The sequence below is a fragment of the Oncorhynchus mykiss genome, chromosome 8, assembly GCF_013265735.2.
Source record: "Oncorhynchus mykiss isolate Arlee chromosome 8, USDA_OmykA_1.1, whole genome shotgun sequence".
NCBI lineage: Eukaryota > Metazoa > Chordata > Actinopteri > Salmoniformes > Salmonidae > Oncorhynchus > Oncorhynchus mykiss.
The window spans coordinates 66,008,417-66,028,394 of record NC_048572.1 but is presented as its reverse complement, the minus strand read 5'-3'; the positions used below and the strand labels follow the sequence as shown (position 1 = coordinate 66,028,394).

General features: G+C 40.6%; 1 protein-coding gene across 2 annotated transcripts; it reads right to left on the bottom strand.

Moving 5' to 3' along the window:
- Positions 1-1,186: 1,186 nt before the first annotated feature.
- Positions 1,187-17,644, bottom strand: LOC110530372 (cullin-1). 2 transcript variants are annotated; one of them, XM_021613371.2, is made up of 22 exons: positions 17,436-17,644; positions 15,042-15,399; positions 14,682-14,859; positions 12,772-12,939; positions 12,618-12,668; positions 12,419-12,509; positions 12,139-12,302; positions 11,833-11,995; positions 5,824-5,954; positions 5,575-5,682; positions 5,356-5,462; positions 5,060-5,108; positions 4,693-4,824; positions 4,357-4,474; positions 4,062-4,138; positions 3,829-3,960; positions 3,524-3,616; positions 2,809-2,856; positions 2,602-2,684; positions 2,351-2,456; positions 2,019-2,132; positions 1,187-1,788 (listed from the first exon to the last, which is right to left on the bottom strand). In XM_021613371.2, the coding sequence occupies exons 2-22, from the start codon at positions 15,179-15,181 to the stop codon at positions 1,708-1,710; spliced, it is 2,334 nt and encodes a 777-aa protein (XP_021469046.1). In that variant the 5' UTR covers positions 15,182-15,399; positions 17,436-17,644; the 3' UTR covers positions 1,187-1,707. The 2 variants fall into 2 exon arrangements, with proteins under 2 accessions (XP_021469046.1, XP_021469047.1); XM_021613372.2 differs by lacking the exon at positions 17,436-17,644 and adding an exon at positions 16,514-16,568.
- Between the last annotated feature and the right edge of the window lie 2,334 nt (positions 17,645-19,978).

Sequence of the window (19,978 nt, the reverse complement as noted above, 5' to 3'; positions counted from 1 at the left end):
AATAAATAAAAATACACTTCTGAGTGATTTCAGAGAGGCCCAACTCTGCAGAAAACCTGTCTTTATATAGAAGTTGTCTCGAGATGGCTATGCATATTCTTGGCATATGGCTAATAGCATAGCATCTCTCTCCATTACAAGCAGTTGATGTCAACAACCCTCATCAAATATTCAAAAAGGTTACAATAATGACATGTATCCACCAATCCAAAGAAAGGATAGGTGGGGGCTAGACAACAAACAGAAATCTGATTTGTTCACTTGCTGTTTGGATAGTTAGTATTCCAAAACAGGTTTGAAAATAAAAACTGATTTGAGCATTAAGACCTGTGTGAACAAGGCTTTAACGCCGCCAAACAGTCATCCATATGTATGTTGAAATGGGTCTGCATTCATACAATAATTAAAAACGTAAAAAATAATAGCATTATGATAGGCTAATTTAAAATGTTTATTATTGAAATAGGCAAGAGAAGATCCAATCTCATACATTTTCTGCCTGCATCCTGTCTACGATGTGAACGTTTTCAGTGATTTAGGCTGTGTTTAGACAGGCAGCTCAATTCTGATATTTTTTTTCTCTCAAAAATGTGTCTTTTGACAAATCAGAAAAAAAAGACCAGATGTGATTGGTCAAAATACCAATTAGTGGTCAAAATACCAATTAGTGGTAAAAAAATATCTGAATTGGGCTGCCTGTCTAAACACAGCCATTAAAGTACATTCTGATTAAAACTGATCATGGGAAAGTAGCAACCTTCGGTTCTAATACCCACACAATACATCTTGTTGACAAGCTTTACAGTTTACAAATGAATGGCAATGAACAGCTAAGTAGGTCATTCATGGATTGTAACATCAAGAAACCAGCAATGATCTATAATATCCAGGGCTGCGTTTAAACAGGCTGCACAGTTCTTATATTTTCCCCCTCTAATTGGTCTTTTGACCAATCACATTAGCTCTTTTTCACAACCAATTAGTGAACATTGATTAGAATTGGGATGCGTGCGTAAACATCTCAGCCCAAAGTTCACATCAGCTTTGAAGGAATAAAAACCATCAGAGGGAATACAGAAACCTTTAATTTTTATTGACCATACATTTAAAAAAAAAAGTGAACCACACTATACAAATGTTTTTCTGGTAGCTGGTAACAATGCAGATTACACTTCTAAGGGCCTTGCAAACACAGATCGCTTTCTGGAAGTGCAGCTAAAATTGCACTCATCTTTTTTTAAAACATACGTTCATAATTTGCTACTGCCACATAAAGCAGCAGTGTCTTAATAGCTTCTCATCTATTACGTCTTTTTGCTTCTTAAATGCAGATAGGCAGTAGCATGCAACCCTCGGTGTGAAGGGTTTTGATAGTTTTTTTTGTATGTTATTAACTTTGCAAGATAAAAGTAAAGAGGTAAAGGTCTCTGTCGATATTTACATATCAAAATGTATCTGTCGATCCTGAGCAGTTCAGATGGGATCTTCAAACAAACACTGGGCGAGCAGCTATCCCATAATGTCAGAGTTTAAAGGGAAGTCCAGCTTTCGCAAACCACCTTGATGATGATTGACAACTTTTTTCTTCTTTTTCTCCTTCTGTGCTCGCATTCCTGACAACATTGGCCAAATGTCAAAAGGAATGATGTTAAAATTACTCAAAAGACAACTTTAAAAAAAGAAAGGAGGGAGGGCAATGAAAAGGTTTTAAGCCAAGTAGCTGTAAGTGTCTTTCTCTCCGTCGACACGCTCCAGGTACTCCTTCTCGATCAGGATGTCGATACATTTCTGAAAGACAAAAACCATACATGACCATTACTAACTAACATGGCACATGTTGCATACAGAAAGTGGTTTCCATAAACCTACAGGAGTATAGATTTGTTACATTTCTGAAAGACAAAAACAAGCACGTTCCTACCATGGCAGATGTTGCATTTACAGTATGTGGTTCCAAGAAATCCTCTGGGGTAAGGTACATTTCCATCTAACGTGGCCTAATTTACAGCATAATTTACCTTGATGACGGGAACTCTTGGTTTAAACCTGGATGACAGCTGATTCAGCACCTCTGCCAGGAGTTGCTGATGTTTTAGCACTTTGCGCATCTTCATGATTCTCACAATGGCAGCCTACAGCAAGGTAGAGAAAGAGAGAACACAGCAGGTTTAGACCAAAATGATCCTGGGTGAATATTCTAGACCAGAGAGGTTGTTTGTGCACGCTAGACAATAGACAGATTTTTGTGAGTGTGACTGAATGCTTGACAAGGTGAGTAATGTTGACAGTGGCAGCAAGCAGTGTGAGTTAGATCAGGGGAAAAAATAGAAGTGTGAGATGTACAGTGTACCTGTATTAACAGTTTCCTGTCCTCCTCTATGTTCTTGTGAGTGGTTTCCTGCTCCTGCTTCTGCTCTGTCTTCATTGGCACGTTAATGTTCACCCGAAGTTTTTTGCTATATAGATTCAAATCAAAATATATCAGCAACAGTTCATGGAATCTATTACAGTACAGTAACATCACAGCAATTTGGAATATCTGGTTCCACAACTTGCAGGTTTGTGACCTATATTGATTACATGGTGTGTGTAATGACTCACTTTTTGTATCCCAGGAAGAGTTTTATTAAGGTGTCTGGTTTGAACTCTACTTCATCCACATTTGCATTCTCATCCTCCAGGACCTAGACAACAGAACATTGCTTAGGTCAAAGTTGAAATCCACAGTGCAGAATAGTTAATTGATGGCTCCCCTAGCAACTAGAGTTGTTTGGTAGATTATCTGAAAATAAGAGGCATAAAACCTACCAGCAATTTAGACTTCAACAAGATTTGCAACACCTGCACCAAAATGTCCTGGTGAGAACAAAAACAAAACAAGCAACGTATAAGGCAGATAGTGGGCTGTTGCTTTCAGCTTATACACATAGTATACCAAACATTAGGAACACCTTCCTAATATTGTGTTGCACCCCCACCTCCCCCTCTTTACCCACAGAACAGCCTTAAATTGGTTGGAGCATGGACTGTACAGGGTGTCGAAAGTGTTCCACAGGGATGCTGGGCCATGTTAAGTTGGCTGGATGTCCTTTGGGTGGTGGACCATTGTTGATACACACGGGAAACTGTTGAGCGTGAAAAACCCAGCAGCGTTGCAGTTCTTGACTCAAACCGGTGCGCCTGGCATCTACTACCATACGCCGTTCAAAGGCACTTAAATATTGTCTTGCCCATTCTCGCTATAAATGGCAGGCATACACAATCCAGGTCTCAATTGTCTTAAGGCTTAAAAAAATCCTTCTTTAACACATCTCCTCCCCTTCATCTACAATCAGTGGATTTATCATCAATAAGGGATCATAGCTTTCACTTGGATTCACCTGGTCAGTCTGTCATGGAAAGAGCAGGTGTTATTAGTGTATTCCCATCAGAGCATAAGGTGTTCCTTTGAAAGACCATCCATCAAAGAGAATAGACTCTCTGTCTGTAGCCAACTAGATACCGTTGAGTTGTCAGTACTCACTATCTTGATCTGTGTGCTGTCTGCGAGCTGCTGCACTGTGTAGACGTCCTCAGCATTGTACTGCAATAGGATGGCCATCTGGAAGGTAGAAGCCTGGGAGGACAGGAGGAGCAACAGGAAATACGTCAAAACCATTCAATAGTAGAGGATACCATGACATCTCCGCTACATGCATATTGTTGATTCATTATTTTTTTCTTGTTAAATAGTCAGCACACACCAGTATGTTTGTTCAACAGTGATGGTTGTGAGAGTCTGAGAGTAAATATTCATATTTTATCTGATCAGACAACACCTGTAATCACCTGCAGAGTGTATCTGTTCTTAAAGCAGTTGGTGACCAGCTCTCCTTTGGACAGGTGGTAGAGCCAGGTCAGCTTGCGCCCGCTGTGTCTGCTGGCGTAGAAGGCAGTGAACCTTTGGTAACTCCTCTCCAGCTGAATGAGGGTAGGAGAGAAGAAAAGAGAGAACAGTGAGTAAAACAGTGATCAATGTCAGTAAATTGGGTCACTGTGGAGGGGATCAGTTAGTCTCTCACCTCAGAGGGCAAGGCAAATGTACAGGACTGCTGGAAGGGCCAGGAACCAGAACTGAGGACCTGGATGCTGAAGTCCACTGAGACGCACACACACAGAAAACCGATCAACAATCTTCCTATAATAGTTATTTGTTTCAATGTGATTTTTTAAACGTTTGGTTAGGAAAAACCAGGGCCCTACTAAATCAATCCAGGTTTCCGAGATTAAGAAACAAATTTCTGTCATCACATAATGAATCCCAGAATGGGGGACAAGGTACCACCGCATATCAGAGTCACAGACAGATATACTCACAGTCCAAAGGCTCAGAGTTGGTGAGGTGCTTTTTAAATTGTTCATTTAGGTCTTTGCTGACTCCGATGTCCTGGAACATGCGTTGGAGTTTGGAGGTGTACTCGAAGCCGCACGCTTGCTGTTGGGAAAGAGGGCAGGACATGCCATTAGGACAGATGATCCCAGGTAAAACACAGTCCAAAGACTGAGCAACCAGAGAATATCTAACAGATTTGTACAATAAACAAACTGCACAACTCTAGTTACCAATCACAATGTAATGTCAATATCACGTTGAAAATGCCAAATTAAAAACATGGTCATGAGGAGGTAAACAGATTTTTTGTGGTATAGTACCTTTAGTTTGGAGATCATACTGGCTTCAGCATCATCACTGGCGCTGTTCTGATGGACTAACCGCTTAGCCAGCATCTTGGCATAGAACTTCTGGAACACATCTTTGTCCTCTATGTACTTAAAGACCACCATCTAGGGAAGAGAACACATAACAGTTAGAGAGCTGTGAATAGAGACTACATCTCGTAAACCAACTCAAATGCAACGCCGGGCTGAAGGAGGGAGAGGAGATTGGGTCTACAATGGAAGGCAGCCAGTGCAGAAGCTCCACTTTTCATCCTGTCAACTCCAGGCAACCAGATAATGTATAAAATGCAGTACCAGTGTGGCAGCTGAGAAAAAAGGAAAAAAATGCAGTCCAACTCACCACTTGGTTTAGTGTGTCTTCTAGCTCTGCCTCCTCTGGGTTCTTTGAGCTGTGCAAAAAAAGAAAGAAAATAATTCAATTTAAAAATCAGACATCCTGCTCTTGTATGTTAGCAGTGTCTATTAAAACCACAAGAGTAGACGTCGTATTGACTCTAGTCAATGTGAACCATTTCAGAACAAATGTCCATAGCAATACTGGAGTGCTGGCTACTGGTCTCAGGCGTACGTAGACTTGAATATCAAACTGTGGTTCTGAGTTATACATTAAGTGAATGTGCCAGAGCAGAGGCACACCTCTTCTTCAGCAGAGAGTCACAGTATCTAGCCAGTAGCTCTGGGGATTTGCTGGATGACTGCACCATCTTGGTCACAGCATTGTTGTTTATGAAGCGTCCACAGGCCTGTGAAGACAAAAAATGGGTGTTAAAAGTTAACAAAAACAGTAAGTGTGTGTGTGTGTGACACCGTCTGAAAATGTCTAACACCACAAAATATAGTAAAATATGAACACACCTTGTCCAGAGCAGCAACAAAACCAGCATCGTTGTTGAACGCTGACATTACTAAAGCATTATACTTCTTGTGGACGTCTAAGATGGTCTGGACATACATTTTGGGATCCTGTGGTGAAATAAATGAAAACAAAGTCAAGGAACACTCAAGTGAACTGGAGAAAGGACTGTCTCAGATTATTCTAATAAAGATGTGAACCGGTAAAACCCAATGCGCACATTTAACTATTAAATCCATTGTAGTTCTTACATTGAGAGCTGCTTCTCCACACTTCTCTATAGCAGCAAGGCCCTGGTTGTATATGTGCGTCTCCAGGAGTTTCTTCAGCTCTCCCAATCCATCAGTGATCCGGGACACCAAATTGTACATCCGCCCAAGGTCTACAGACAGAGAATGGCGATGCATGTCACATGCTCCAAACACTACACTGAAATTCTTACATACAAGCCCTTAACCAACAACGCACATCAAGAAAGAGTTAATGAAATTGACAATTTATATATATATATATATATATATATATATATATATATATATATATATATATATATATATATATATATATACACATATACACACACACACACACACATACATACAGTGCCTTGCGAAAGTATTCGGCCCCCCTTGAACTTTGCGACCTTTTGCCACATTTCAGGCTTCAAACATAAAGATATAAAACTGTATTTTTTGTGAAGAATCAACAACAAGTGGGACACAATCATGAAGTGGAACGACATTTATTGGATATTTCAAACTTTTTTAACAAATCAAAAACTGAAAAATTGGGCGTGCAAAATTATTCAGCCCCCTTAAGTTAATACTTTGTAGCGCCACCTTTTGCTGCGATTACAGCTGTAAGTCGCTTGGGGTATGTCTCTATCAGTTTTGCACATCGAGAGACTGAAATTTTTCCCCATTCCTCCTTGCAAAACAGCTCGAGCTCAGTGAGGTTGGATGGAGAGCATTTGTGAACAGCAGTTTTCAGTTCTTTCCACAGATTCTCGATTGGATTCAGGTCTGGACTTTGACTTGGCCATTCTAACACCTGGATATGTTTATTTTTGAACCATTCCATTGTAGATTTTGCTTTATGTTTTGGATCATTGTCTTGTTGGAAGACAAATCTCCGTCCCAGTCTCAGGTCTTTTGCAGACTCCATCAGGTTTTCTTCCAGAATGGTCCTGTATTTGGCTCCATCCATCTTCCCATCAATTTTAACCATCTTCCCTGTCCCTGCTGAAGAAAAGCAGGCCCAAACCATGATGCTGCCACCACCATGTTTGACAGTGGGGATGGTGTGTTCAGCTGTGTTGCTTTTACGCCAAACATAACGTTTTGCATTGTTGCCAAAAAGTTCCATTTTGGTTTCATCTGACCAGAGCACCTTCTTCCACATGTTTGGTGTGTCTCCCAGGTGGCTTGTGGCAAACTTTAACCGACACTTTTTATGGATATCTTTAAGAAATGGCTTTCTTCTTGCCACTCTTCCATAAAGGCCAGATTTGTGCAATATACGACTGATTGTTGTCCTATGGACAGAGTCTCCCACCTCAGCTGTAGATCTCTGCAGTTCATCCAGAGTGATCATGGGCCTCTTGGCTGCATCTCTGATCAGTCTTCTCCTTGTATGAGCTGAAAGTTTAGAGGGACGGCCAGGTCTTGGTAGATTTGCAGTGGTCTGATACCCCTTCCATTTCAATATTATCGCTTGCACTGCTCCTTGGGATGTTTAAAGCTTGGGAAATCTTTTTGTATCCAAATTCGGCTTTAAACTTCTTCACAACAGTATCTCGGACCTGCCTGGTGTGTTCCTTGTTCTTCATGATGCTCTCTGCGCTTTTAACGGACCCCTGAGACTATCACAGTGCAGGTGCATTTATACGGAGACTTGATTACACACAGGTGGATTGTATTTATCATCATTAGTCATTTAGGTCAACATTGGATCATTCAGAGATCCTCACTGAACTTCTGGAGAGAGTTTGCTGCACTGAAAGTAAAGGGGCTGAATAATTTTGCACGCCCAATTTTTCAGTTTTTGATTTGTTAAAAAAGTTTGAAATATCCAATAAATGTCGTTCCACTTCATGATTGTGTCCCACTTGTTGTTGATTCTTCAAAAAAAATACAGTTTTATATCTTTATGTTTGAAGCCTGAAATGTGGCAAAAGGTCGCAAAGTTCAAGGGGGGCCGAATACTTTCGCAAGGCACTGTATATATATATACATATATATATAAATAAATTGTATATATATATATATATATATATATATATATATATATATATATATCAAAAAGTTAAATACATTTACATAACAATAACAAGGCTATATATAGGGGGTAACGGTACTGAATCAATGTGCGGGGGTAATTTGTAAAGTGACTATTGATAGATAATAAAACAGTTAATAGCAGCAGTGTAAAAACAAAGAGGGGGACGGGTCAATGTAAATAGTTCAGGTGGCCATTTGATTAGTTTAGTTGTTCAGCAGTCTTATGGCTTGGGGGTAGAAGATGTTAAGGAGCCTTTTGGTCCTAGATATGGTGCTCCGGTACTGCTTGCCGTGCAGTAGCAGAGATAACAGTCTGTAGTCTTAGACAATTTTTTGGGCCTTCCTCTGACACTGCCTAATATACAGGTCCTGGATGTCAGGAAGCTCGGCCACAGTGATGTACTGGGCCGTATGCAACAGATCTGGATGCTCTCGATGGTGCAGCTGTAGAACATGAGGATCTGGGAACCCATGCCAAATCTTTTCAGTCTCCCGAGGGGGAATATGCATGGTTGTGCCCTCTTCACAGCTGTGTTGGTGTGTTTGGACCATGATAGTTTGTTGGTGATGTGGACACCAAGGATCTTGAAACTCTCGACCCGTTTCACTTCAGTCCCATCAATGAGAATGGGGGCCTGTTCGGCCCTCCTTTTTCTATAGTCCACGATCAGCTCCTTTGTCTTGCTCACATTGAGAGAGAGGTTGTTGTCCTGGCACCACACTGCCAGGTCGCTGACCTCCACCCTATAGGCCGTCTCATCGTTGTCGGTGATCAAGCCTACCACTGTTGTGTTGTCAGCAAACTTAATGGTGTTGGAGTCATGCTTGGCCACGCAGTCGTGGGTGAACAGAGTACATGAGGGGACTAAGCACGCACCCCTGAGGGGCCTCAGTGTTGAGGATCAGCGTGGCAGATGTGTTGTTGCCTACCCTTACCACCTGGGGGCAGCCAGTTAGGAAGTCCAGGATCCATTTGCAGAGGGAAGTGTTTAGTTGCAGGGTCTTAGCTTAGTGATGAGCTTTGTGGGCACTATGGTGTTAAATGCTGAGCTGTAGTCAATGAGCAGAAATCTCACATTGGTGTTCCTTTTGTCCAGGTGGGAAAGGGCACTGTGGAGTGCGATTGAGATTGCGTCATCTGTGGATCGGTTAGGGCAGTATGCAAATTGGAGTATTATTAGGGTTTCTGACATGATGGTGTTGATGTGAGCTATGACCAGCCTTTCAAAGCACTTCATGTCTACCGACGAAAGTGCTACAGGGCGGTAATAATTTTAGGCAGGTTACTTTCGCTTTCTTGGGCACAAGGACCATGGTGGTCTGTTTGAAACATGTAGGTATTACAGACTCGGCCAGGGAGAGGTTGAAAATGTCAGTGAAGACACTTCACTGACACGTCATCTACCTGTACATGACCATCTGATCATTTACCACTCCAGTGTTGTTAATCTGCAAAATTGTAATTATTCGCCTACCTCCTCATGCCTTTTGCACACAATGTATATAGACTCCTCTTTTTTTTCCTACTGTGTTACTGACTTGTTAATTGTTTACTCCATGTGTAACTCTGTGTTGTCTGTTCACACTGCTATGCTTTATCTTGGCCAGGTCGCAGTTGCAAATGAGAACGTGTTCTCAACTAGCCTACCTGGTTAAATAAAGGTGAAATAAAAAAAATACAAATAAAAATTTTACACAGATAGACCTGTCTTCAATTTGATCGATTATTAACGTTTAAAAATACCTAAAGTTGTATTACAAAAGTAGTTTGAAATGTTTTGGCAAAGTTTACAGGTAACTTTTGAGATATTTTGTAGTGACGTTGCGCAAATTGGAAGCTGTTTTTTTCTGGATCAAACGCACCAAATAAATTGACATTTTGGAGGATATATATGGACGGAATTAATCGAACAAAAGGACCAATTGTGATGTTAATGAGACATATTGGAGTGCCAACAAAAGAAGCTCGTCAAAGGTAAGGCATGATTTGTATTTTATTTCTGCGTTTTGTGTAGCGCCTGCAGGGTTGAAATATGCTACTCTCTTTGTTTACTGTTGTGCTATCATCAGATAATAGCTTCTTATGCTTTTGCCAAAAAGCCTTTTTAAAATCTGACATGCTGGCTGGATTCACAACGAGTGTAGCTTTAATTTAGTATCTTACATGTGTAATTTAACAAAAGTTAGATTTTTATGTCATTTTATTTGAATTTGCCACGCTGCATTTTCCCTGGCTTTTGGCCAAGTGGGACGCTACCGTCCCCTATCCTAGAGAGGTTAGACTAACTATATTTACCTGTACATGGAATTGTATTTGTTGTTTTTTTACTCAATTTTTTCATAATCTTTATAGGAAAATGCCTCGGGCACTATCTGATGTGTGGAGTCATTTCACTGCAGCTAATGTAGAAGGAAAAGCTGTGTACATTTGCAAAGACTGTGCCAAATCATTTGTGAAGAATGCCGAATCATCTGGCCAAGTGCATAAAGTTCCCTCAATGCTCACAACAAGAAACCTCTGACAAAAGTCCCTCTACTTCTATTCCAGGTAAAAATGATGAATCAGACACGTTATCGATAGCAACAGCTCATGGTCCTCCTGGAATCAGAAGTTTTTTTACTCAATGGAGGAACGTAGTCTGAGAAATGCTGATGAATGTCTTGCTCGAGCTGTGTATGCAATTGGTTCACCTCTGATGTTCACAGGTTTATGTATATTGGAAGAGAATTCTGAATGTTCCTCGCCCAGCATACCCCTCCAACCAGACATGCTTTATCTACTCATTGCTGGATGCAGAGTTCAAGTGAAGGTCAAGCAACTCATAGAGAAAGCAGACTGTATTGCAATCATCTTTGATGGGTGGACGAATGTTCGTGGGCAAGGAATTATTAACTACATAATCTCTACTACCTCATCCAGTACTCTACAAGTATTATTGTGTCTGTGCTCTTGTAGAATACTGGATGAGGTAGTATAGATTATGTAGTTAATAATTCCTTGCCCACGAACATTCGTCCACCCATCAGAGATGATTGCAAGTCATCAATGACCCATCAGGAGCTGAAGGCAGTTATCAATGACCTTGGACCACAGCAGGTATTTGCACTGGTGACAGACAATGCTGCAAACATGAAGTCTGCTTGGTCTAAAGTGAAGGAGTCTTACTCTCACATCACACCCATTGGCTGTGCTGCTCATGCATTGAATCTGCTCCTTAAGGACATCATGGCACTGGAAAAAAAAGAAGTGCTTTTCAGCAGCAGGGACAGAGACTGATAAGGATAGAGGGAACAATGAATGGAGCCAAATACAGGCAAATCCTTGATGAGAACCTGCTTCAGAGGCATTTCACTGTACTTGTGCATGTGACATTAAAACTTGAAACCGTCCTTAGACTGGGGTGAAAATGTACTTTCCAACAGGACAATGACCCAAAGCAATGCTTGAATGGCTTCAGAACAAGAATGTGAAAGTCCTTGAGCCAAAGCCCAGACTTAATTCCCATTGAAAATCATCAGAAAGACTTGCTGTTCACCGCCACTCTCCATCTAACGTAACAGAGCTTGAGAAAATCTGCAAGGAAGAATGGGAGAAAACTCCCCAAATGCAGATGTGCAAAGCTAATACAGACATACCAAAGACTACTCAAACCTGTAATCACTACCAAAGGTGCTTCTACAAAGTACTGACTCAGTGGTGAAAATATGTATGTAAATGAGATCTGTATTTAATTTTCAATCAATTCTAAAAACATGTTTTCACTTTGTTATTATGGGGTATAGTGTGTAGATGGGTAATTTTTTTATAGATTTTTTCGATTTTGAATTCATGAGGTAAGAAGAAAATGTGGAATAAATAAGTGGCTATGAATAATTTCTCAAGGAAAAGTATAAATGTACAAAAAGTACATAAAGCACAAATCTGGCAATAGCAAAAAGGCATGTCTGGCTGGCAATTGCCATTTGGACTCTCATCCATACCTTCATTTTTGTCAGCGTCCAGAAGGTTCTGGAACTCTGTGTGGAAGATCTCCAGGTGCTTCTCAATGAGCACCTGCTCACACTTGCGGGCCAGCTCGTCCTGCGTGCTCTCATGGAGGTACACCTGCACCCTCCGCTGCTCCTCTAACAGACGCGCCTCAGCCTGAGAGAGAGACAGAAGGAGAAAGAGAGCCGAGTGAGAGACCGAAAGAGATGGAGAAAGAGAGGGATTCTGTACATTTTTACACTAAACAAAAAGGCTACAGATACATCTATTTGGCTCAATATACTGGTTTCATAACCCACCTTTTTCATGTATTCAGTAACTGGATTTTGTTGCAGGAACTCTGTGCTCTCTCGTGTGTAAAAGCGCTCGGTGTCCGCCAAGAACTGAGTCTCGAAGTACTCTTTGTAGACTGACAACGTGGGGCCTTTGGCAAAGGCATCATCCTCATTGAGACCCAACTCAACTGAAAGACACACAACCTCCACTGTCAACTAACATAATTTCAGAACCATGACATCACATCTCACAACAGTTTCAAATTGGTTGAACAACACACCATTAAAATGTGCCAGGACTTACCATAGGACTGGACGACTCCACTGATTAGCCTAGTGTTGATGGTCTCTCCGTTACGTTCCTTCTCAATGAGCTTCAATACAGCATTTGTGACCTTAGTTGGGAGGGGGGACACATTTAGGATCATACCTTCAACAAAATGTATCGTAATCAACTAAGACTGGGAATAACTTTTCCACAGCTAATCTGAGCGGATACTCACTTGTTTATTCAAAGGTCTGAAAAGGCATTCTCTCCATGTCACCAACGCGAGCTGAAAGGAGAGGAAAGGATGAGGCAATGCATACAATTGAGAAAACCATTTAAGAATATAAGATTTAGGTTAACAAAAAAACAAAAAAAACATTTTGTCTTACGGAGTAGATTTCATATATCCCTTTGCGCCCCTCGTCACACTCGCGGCGGACCCAGTGCCGGTTGAGGTAGGCACAGATACCATTCAGCACTTTGCTGGAGAATCTGTAGTCTTCCCACTGCTGTGTGTAGAACTTTAATACACTCTCATCCATCAGGTCTTCTCCATCCTGCAGATGATGGGGACATGAGTGATATTTACAGTGCCAAGAAAAAGTATGTGAACCCTTTGGAATGACCTGATTTCTGCATAGATTTGACATAAAAATTCCCCTGATCTTCATCTAAGTCCCAACAATAGACAAGCAAAGTGTGCTTAAAGTAATAACACACAAATTATTGTATTTTTCTTGTCTATATTGAATACATCATTTAAACATTCACAGTGTAGGTTGGGAAAAAGTATGTGAACCCCTAGGCTAATGACATCTCGAAAAGCTAAATGGAGCGAGGAGTCAGTTAACCTGGAGTACAATCAATGAAACAAGATTGGAGATGTTGGTTTGAGCTGCCCTGCCTCATAAAAACACTCAGAATATTTGAATTCGCTATTCACAAGAAGCATTGCCCGATATGACCCATGCTGCCTTGCATAAAGCTGGAAAGGGTTACAAAAGTATCTCTAAAAGTCAGTCCACGGTAAGACAAATTGTATAGAAATAGAGAAATTCTCCCTAGGATTGGCCGCCCTGCAAAGATGACTGCAAGAGCACAGCGCAGAACACTCAATGAAGTTAAGAAGAATCCTAGAGTGTCAGCTAAAGACTTACAGAAATCTCTGGAGGATGCTAACAGCTCTGTTGACAAGTCTACAATGCGTAAAACACTAAACAAGAATGTTGTTCATTAGAGGACACCATGGAAGAAGCCACTGCTGTCCAAAAGAAAAAGTCTGAAGTTCACAAAAGAGTACCTGGATGTTCCACAGCGCTACTGGCAAAAAAAATTCTGTGGACAGATGTAACTAAAGTTGTGTTGTTTGGAAGGAACACACAACACTGTGTGGAGAAAGAAAGGCACAGCACACCAAAATCAAAACCTCATCCCAACTGTAAAGTATGGTGGAGGGAGCATCATGGTTTGGGGCTGCTTTGCTGCACTACGTAGAGTGACTCTCTCAGTATCTCTACACCTGGACAGCTTGCTATCATCAACATAAAAATTAATTCCCAAGTTTATCAAGACATTTTGCAGTAGAATGTTAGGCTATCTGTCCGCCAATTGAAGCTCAACAGGAGGTAGGTGATGCAACTGGACAACAACCCAAAAGAAAGAAGTAAATCAACAACATAATGGCTTGAACAGAAGAAAATACACCTTCTGGAGTGGCCCAGTCAGTCCTGACCTCAACCCGATTGAGATGCTGTGGCATGACCTCAAGAGAGTGGGTCACACCAGACATACGAAGAATATTGTGGAACTGAAACAGTTTTGTAAAGAGGAATGGTCCAAAATTCCTCCTGACCGTTGTGCAGGTCTGATCCGTAACTACAGAAAACTTTTGGTTGAGCTTATTGCTGCCAAAGAAGGGTCAACCTGTTATTAAATCCAAGGGTTCGCATACTCTTTCCAAACTGCACTGTGAGTGTTTACACTGTGTGTTCAATAAAGACATGAACAACTATAATTGTTTGTGTGTTATTAGTTTAAGCAGACTGTGTTTGTCTATTGTTGTGACTTAGATGAAGATCAGATCATATTTTATGACCAATTTATGCAGAAATCCAGATAATTCAAAAGGGTTCACATATCACTGTAGTTAGAGATAAGCATGCACATGTGGTAGGACATTTGATATGCTTCCTTTTAACCTTTACTGGAAGGGCTAATAGAGAATTAACTAGCAGGCCAATTCATTTAATCGATTCATTGACCTCAGTCCATTTAAAAAAGGCACAGAACAGAGCATTACCTTGAGCAGGTTGGTCAGGTAGTTCTTGAGGAACTCCTTGAGTCTCTTGTAGAGCTCCAGGCCCACAAACTGGGCCCCTCCTGGGGTGGGGGCCTTTTTGGAGGGCTTGGATGGAGGGGGCCCTGCCCCACGGGCCTGATTGGACTGATGCACACTGGTACAGTAGTTATAAACATGTCTGGGTGGTGGGTAAAGGCAACAACATAAATGTAGAAATACTGACAATGGATTATCCCAAATATGCTTTAAACTGAGGAAAACCTGTTCTGGTGTCAGCCATAAAAACTGCCCTTAATAAAGAGACACACTTGGAAGCACACAGTCAGAGAAGCCTGAGAGTGTATTTATGTGGAAGGATACGTGTACAGTTCCATATATCGTGATTTGGCCATGCTCTGTCTGGTGTACACCTGCTGTATTCCTGCTCGCAGGTCATCCCAGATCTGGTCCAGGCCAATCTGCTTGAGCCCATGAGGGTTCTGGCTTCTGTTGGATGACATTGTCTCTTTGCTTGTTGTTGCTCTCCTTTCAGATGCTCCGTGCCACGTCTTCTTTTATTGCTTGTAATGAAACCGTCAAGAGCTACTCCTCCATAAGGTGATAAAGAGAGAGGCCACAATGTAACACAGAGACAAGGTGGGGTCTTCTCTTTGGAGTGGCAGACGATCTTGGAAGACCCCCTTCAAGTAGCAATCAGGAGAGCATCCTGCCAAGAAACCTGCAAACAAACACAATGTAAGAAAGGAGAAAACATTGTATAAGTCACATAGCACAGGCCCTGAAGAGTAAGAAAAAATCTTGCATTGTAGAATGTTGTGATTGCAACAAATGATGTTGACATTCAATTGAAAAAGATCATTACCTGGCTAGAAAAAAAACATGCAATAGGATCTAGCTCATCAATATTTGCACTTGAAACTGCATCCATTGTAGACTACAGTACACAGCAAAATTATTGGAATAGTTCCCCTGCCATATAAAGCTAGTATCTGCTATCCAGGTGATAATGTATGACATATTGTTAGAGATTAGTCTAGTGAGTGTTATATTGACTCCAGCCTCCCCTTGATCAAGACCCAACAGCTGGGCCTGAGATCTGACCTTCACTGGTCCTGAATACTGTAACTACATTAGTGTCAGTGAGTGTCTGCCCACCCCAGTGCAGCCTGGCTGGGGGAATACGGCTGACTGGATTTGGCTTTCCTTCAGGTGGAAACCTAAACCCTACTGCCCTCGGCTTCTGTTGTTAAACCTGTGCAGGGTAGGCAGGGCTGATTTCCGGCATGGAGCAGGAGATCATTCAAGTGATATTGAATAATACATTGAAGGTAGAGAAATCACAAAGAAAAAAATATATAATTTAAGCGTAGACAAGAGCGCAGAATTATGATTTCAAGATGAGGCCTAACCTGACCTTGTTTCATTACATGTTAACATATTTACATATAAACTTGGATTCTACTAAGTCTTAGAATACAACCATAGACATAAAATACACAAGGGGTATGCAACCCTGGTCCTGGAGCAGGCACTTCATGTTTTTGATTTAACTGATCTGGAAGACCAGGTGTTTTGAATGTAGGCAATCACTGAACTGATAATTTAGTTAAGTCTTGTGCCTAGTTGGGGGAAAAAATTCTGCGACACTTCAGGAACAGGTTTGCCTACCCCTGATATGGGCGAACCAAAGTGGATATAATGATATCCTTGGATAATAAAGTAAAACATATCTTATGTGAATACTGCAAGTATTGCGCATGAATGACAAACATGAGATGGTAAGATAAGTGTTGGGGCTAATTGTTAAATAACCAACTGTTCAAGATAATTACCATTTCAGTCCAGGCCCAAGTATTCATCAATTTATCACAGGGACAGAGTTGTCTAACCAAGGCAAAAGATGCAGATTAAGCAGCAAACACACTGAAAATAGGTAGCCTAACAGTGGGCAGCAAAGAGGAAGCTACAACGATAGGGACAGTATATTTTGCCAAAATGATTGCCACTGAGTTGGTGGCAAACAATCTTTGAGGGACTGTAATGCCTGGCTTGCAATCCGACATTACATACCTATTCTCTGTATATTGCTAGCTAGCTTTTTGTTATTTGCAAAACCTAATATTGATAGCTAACTAGTCCAAGGCAATATCGTGTCATTAAATATGAACTTTCTGGCAATGCTAGCTACTACACCTGTAGTCCATGCACAAGCTTGCCAAGGAAGCTTCTGAACTTTACATTTGCTATCTAGCTTTGTCATGCCATGGCTAAACGTGAAATATTAACCTGGTTAGTGGTGCAGTGTAAGCAAACGTAGCAGTTAGCAATGTTTTTGACTAGCTGACATTAGCATTACATTTCCTAGGTGTACTGTTAGCTAGCTAGTAACTTAAACCAAATAGTCGATAATACAAACTGCAAATTTGGATTGGCAAACGTTATAACCAACTTAGCTAACATGGTATTAGCCAGTGAGCTTTCAGGGTAACGTTAGCTAACTACCGTGAGAAATGAGGCCTGTTCAGGCGCAACGCTAGAGCTAACTTAAGCTACCTGACCACAGAAGCCAATTAACGTTACGGATAAACAGCCAGGCAGTGTTCTCTGTATAAGTACAACACACAATAGTCGTGTGTGTTCTGTTTTTGTATAACTAGCTAGCTAGAATAATATTCAAGTTCACTGGTGATTTGTCGTTATGCTTAGCTAGCCAGTCAGTTTAGCTACTGTACTAGCTAGCTGACGTTAGCTTACCATCGTGTAGTGCTCGTTCTTGGCTCCAAATGAAACAAAACAGTACCAATTAGAACCAAATATTACGTTTTTAATCTGAGTAAAGTATTGGAATACTCCTTTTCAAAGACACAACCCCGTTTCCCTCCAAATTATTTAATTTTCACTGCCACAACAATAGCTGCGGCAGTGCATAGAAATAACACTTTACAAATGTGTTTGCAGAAAGATGTCCCATGGAATTTGAGTGGAATTTAAAGTTCCGGACACGCACGGCTGATTATAATGGACATACTGTATGTTGTGCATGGAACAGCACGATTTGTGAGAAGGTCAAGGTTCTAATGAAAACTGATTGATAATCATGTATGCCACTGCAACAAACAATTTGTCGTTATATTCTGAAACATGCTAAAATTAATGATATTAGTATTGGTTTTATGCAGGGCTGGCCCCAGCCAAAAGTGACTTTAGGGCCCCTCATTTTAGGAATTCAGTCAGGTCTTAACTTACTAGTGAGAGTAAGAATAGTATAATACACAAGGTGCAATCCTGACATTTGGTTGTGTATCAGCATTTTTTTGTTGTCAGTCACTCAATGAGCCATGTCGGCTAACAATTTTTAGATTGGTAAATTAGTCTAGTCAGCAATCTAAATTTAGTAATCATAGCCAAATACACACTGGGCACATTGGTCACTCTCACTCAGATAATGTATTAACATGGTATAGGTCATGGCAAACTGTGTAGAATTGCAGGAAATTTGCCTTAGAACTGAAAAAAACATATTATCCCCTCAATAGTAAAATAGCAACATTTTCTCATGGCAAAATGTGTAGAATTGCAGAAAACGTGTTACTTTTAAAGTATGTTTTTCTCCACTGTCAAGAGGGGCCACTAAAATGTTTTACTGTGAGGTGGGGGCCCTCCCAACCAAATCTCACTTAGGGCCCCCAAAAGGCTAGGTCCACTATAGTTTGACGGACCAGGCTAGTGTCTACCATAAATGTCAGGGAGAGGAAGGTTCTGATGGGGAGGCATCTGATGATAAAGCAACCACACTCTTTGTATGGCAAGGCTTGTTTAATGATTTATATTAAGACAAAAATCACATTACGTATGCAATCTCAAGCCTAACATACAATACTGAACATAAGTAACAAATTAAATGCATTTTGGGGGACATGATCTTAAGCCACTGTAAAATACAATTTTTTACTATTTGTTTTTCACACAGAATTAAAGAAAACTGGCATTTAATTGTAATGAAAAATTAAAATATTATAAAAAGGCTTTTGCACATCATCCCTCAGAAACATACAAAATATTTCCAAGTAATTCATGTAAAATATATTGTACTGCAATGTGGTACTGTTTTAGTTTACATATCATGCTGCTAATGAAAGTAAAAAATTGTAATCAAACGCCAATTGTTCATTTGACAAGTGGTTATCAGTAACATAAATAGTGTATCCATTATCAGTATGCTATAATATTTAAGTGTTAATCTGACGTGAGCTCATGCTTTGTCATAGTGTTGCTCTACAGTAATTGTCCTCTGATTATTTTAGCTTACAAAATAGTAAGCTTTGATACAGTTGCAACTTGACTATTACCACATAGTTTGTGATATTCAAATGAGCAAAACTATCTGAAGCACAATCAAGGTTTTGCTCCCCTTTACAACAATAAGCCAAACTGTACCCTTGTGAGATGCAGAGGGTTTTGTGTTGATTCATAATAGCCTACATGACAAAATATCAACAACAAACAATGACGCAATTACCAAATAATAAGTGGTGCAAAATTGCTGTGGGCATGTGGAATGCTGACATATGTAAGGAGGCATGCCTTCAGTTTGCAGAATGCAGTAACCGCTAATAATTTCATGTTCATTGCAAAGGTTTTCATTACTCTCTCTCATGCTGTCTACATTCCCCTTAGCTTCTCGAATCCCCCAGTTCTTGTCTTCTGAGCACACACTGTGTTGTCTGTGTTATGCCACTCTAAATACTCAACCCACATGATGTGAATATGAGCATCTTAACGTGGGAAAGGCTGACATAGAAAGCATACTTGAGTCTTGTTGGCACTTGTAAGAGAGAACCGTTTAATATTGTGGGGCATTCTGAAAATAAGGAAATAAAATTAGTAGACATTAAACCTCACTGTACTCTAACAATCATATACAGTAAAATATTACATAGTACCACATGATGCCAACAAAGCCATACAAGTTCAGGTATTAATTAAGAGCATGTATACAGTTGTGGCCAAAAGTTGAGAATGACACATTCATTTTCACAAAGTCTGCTGCCTCAGTTTGTATGATGGCAATTTGCATATACTCCAGAATGTTATGAAGAGTGATCAGATGAATTGCAATTAATTGCAAAGTCCCTCTTTGCCATGCAAATGAACTGAATCCCCCCCCAAAAAATTCCACTGCATTTCAGCCCTGCCACAAAAGGACCAGCTGACATCATGTCAGTGATTCTCTCGTTAACACAGGTGTGAGTGTTGACGAGGACAAGGCTGGAGATCAATATGTCATGCTGATTGAG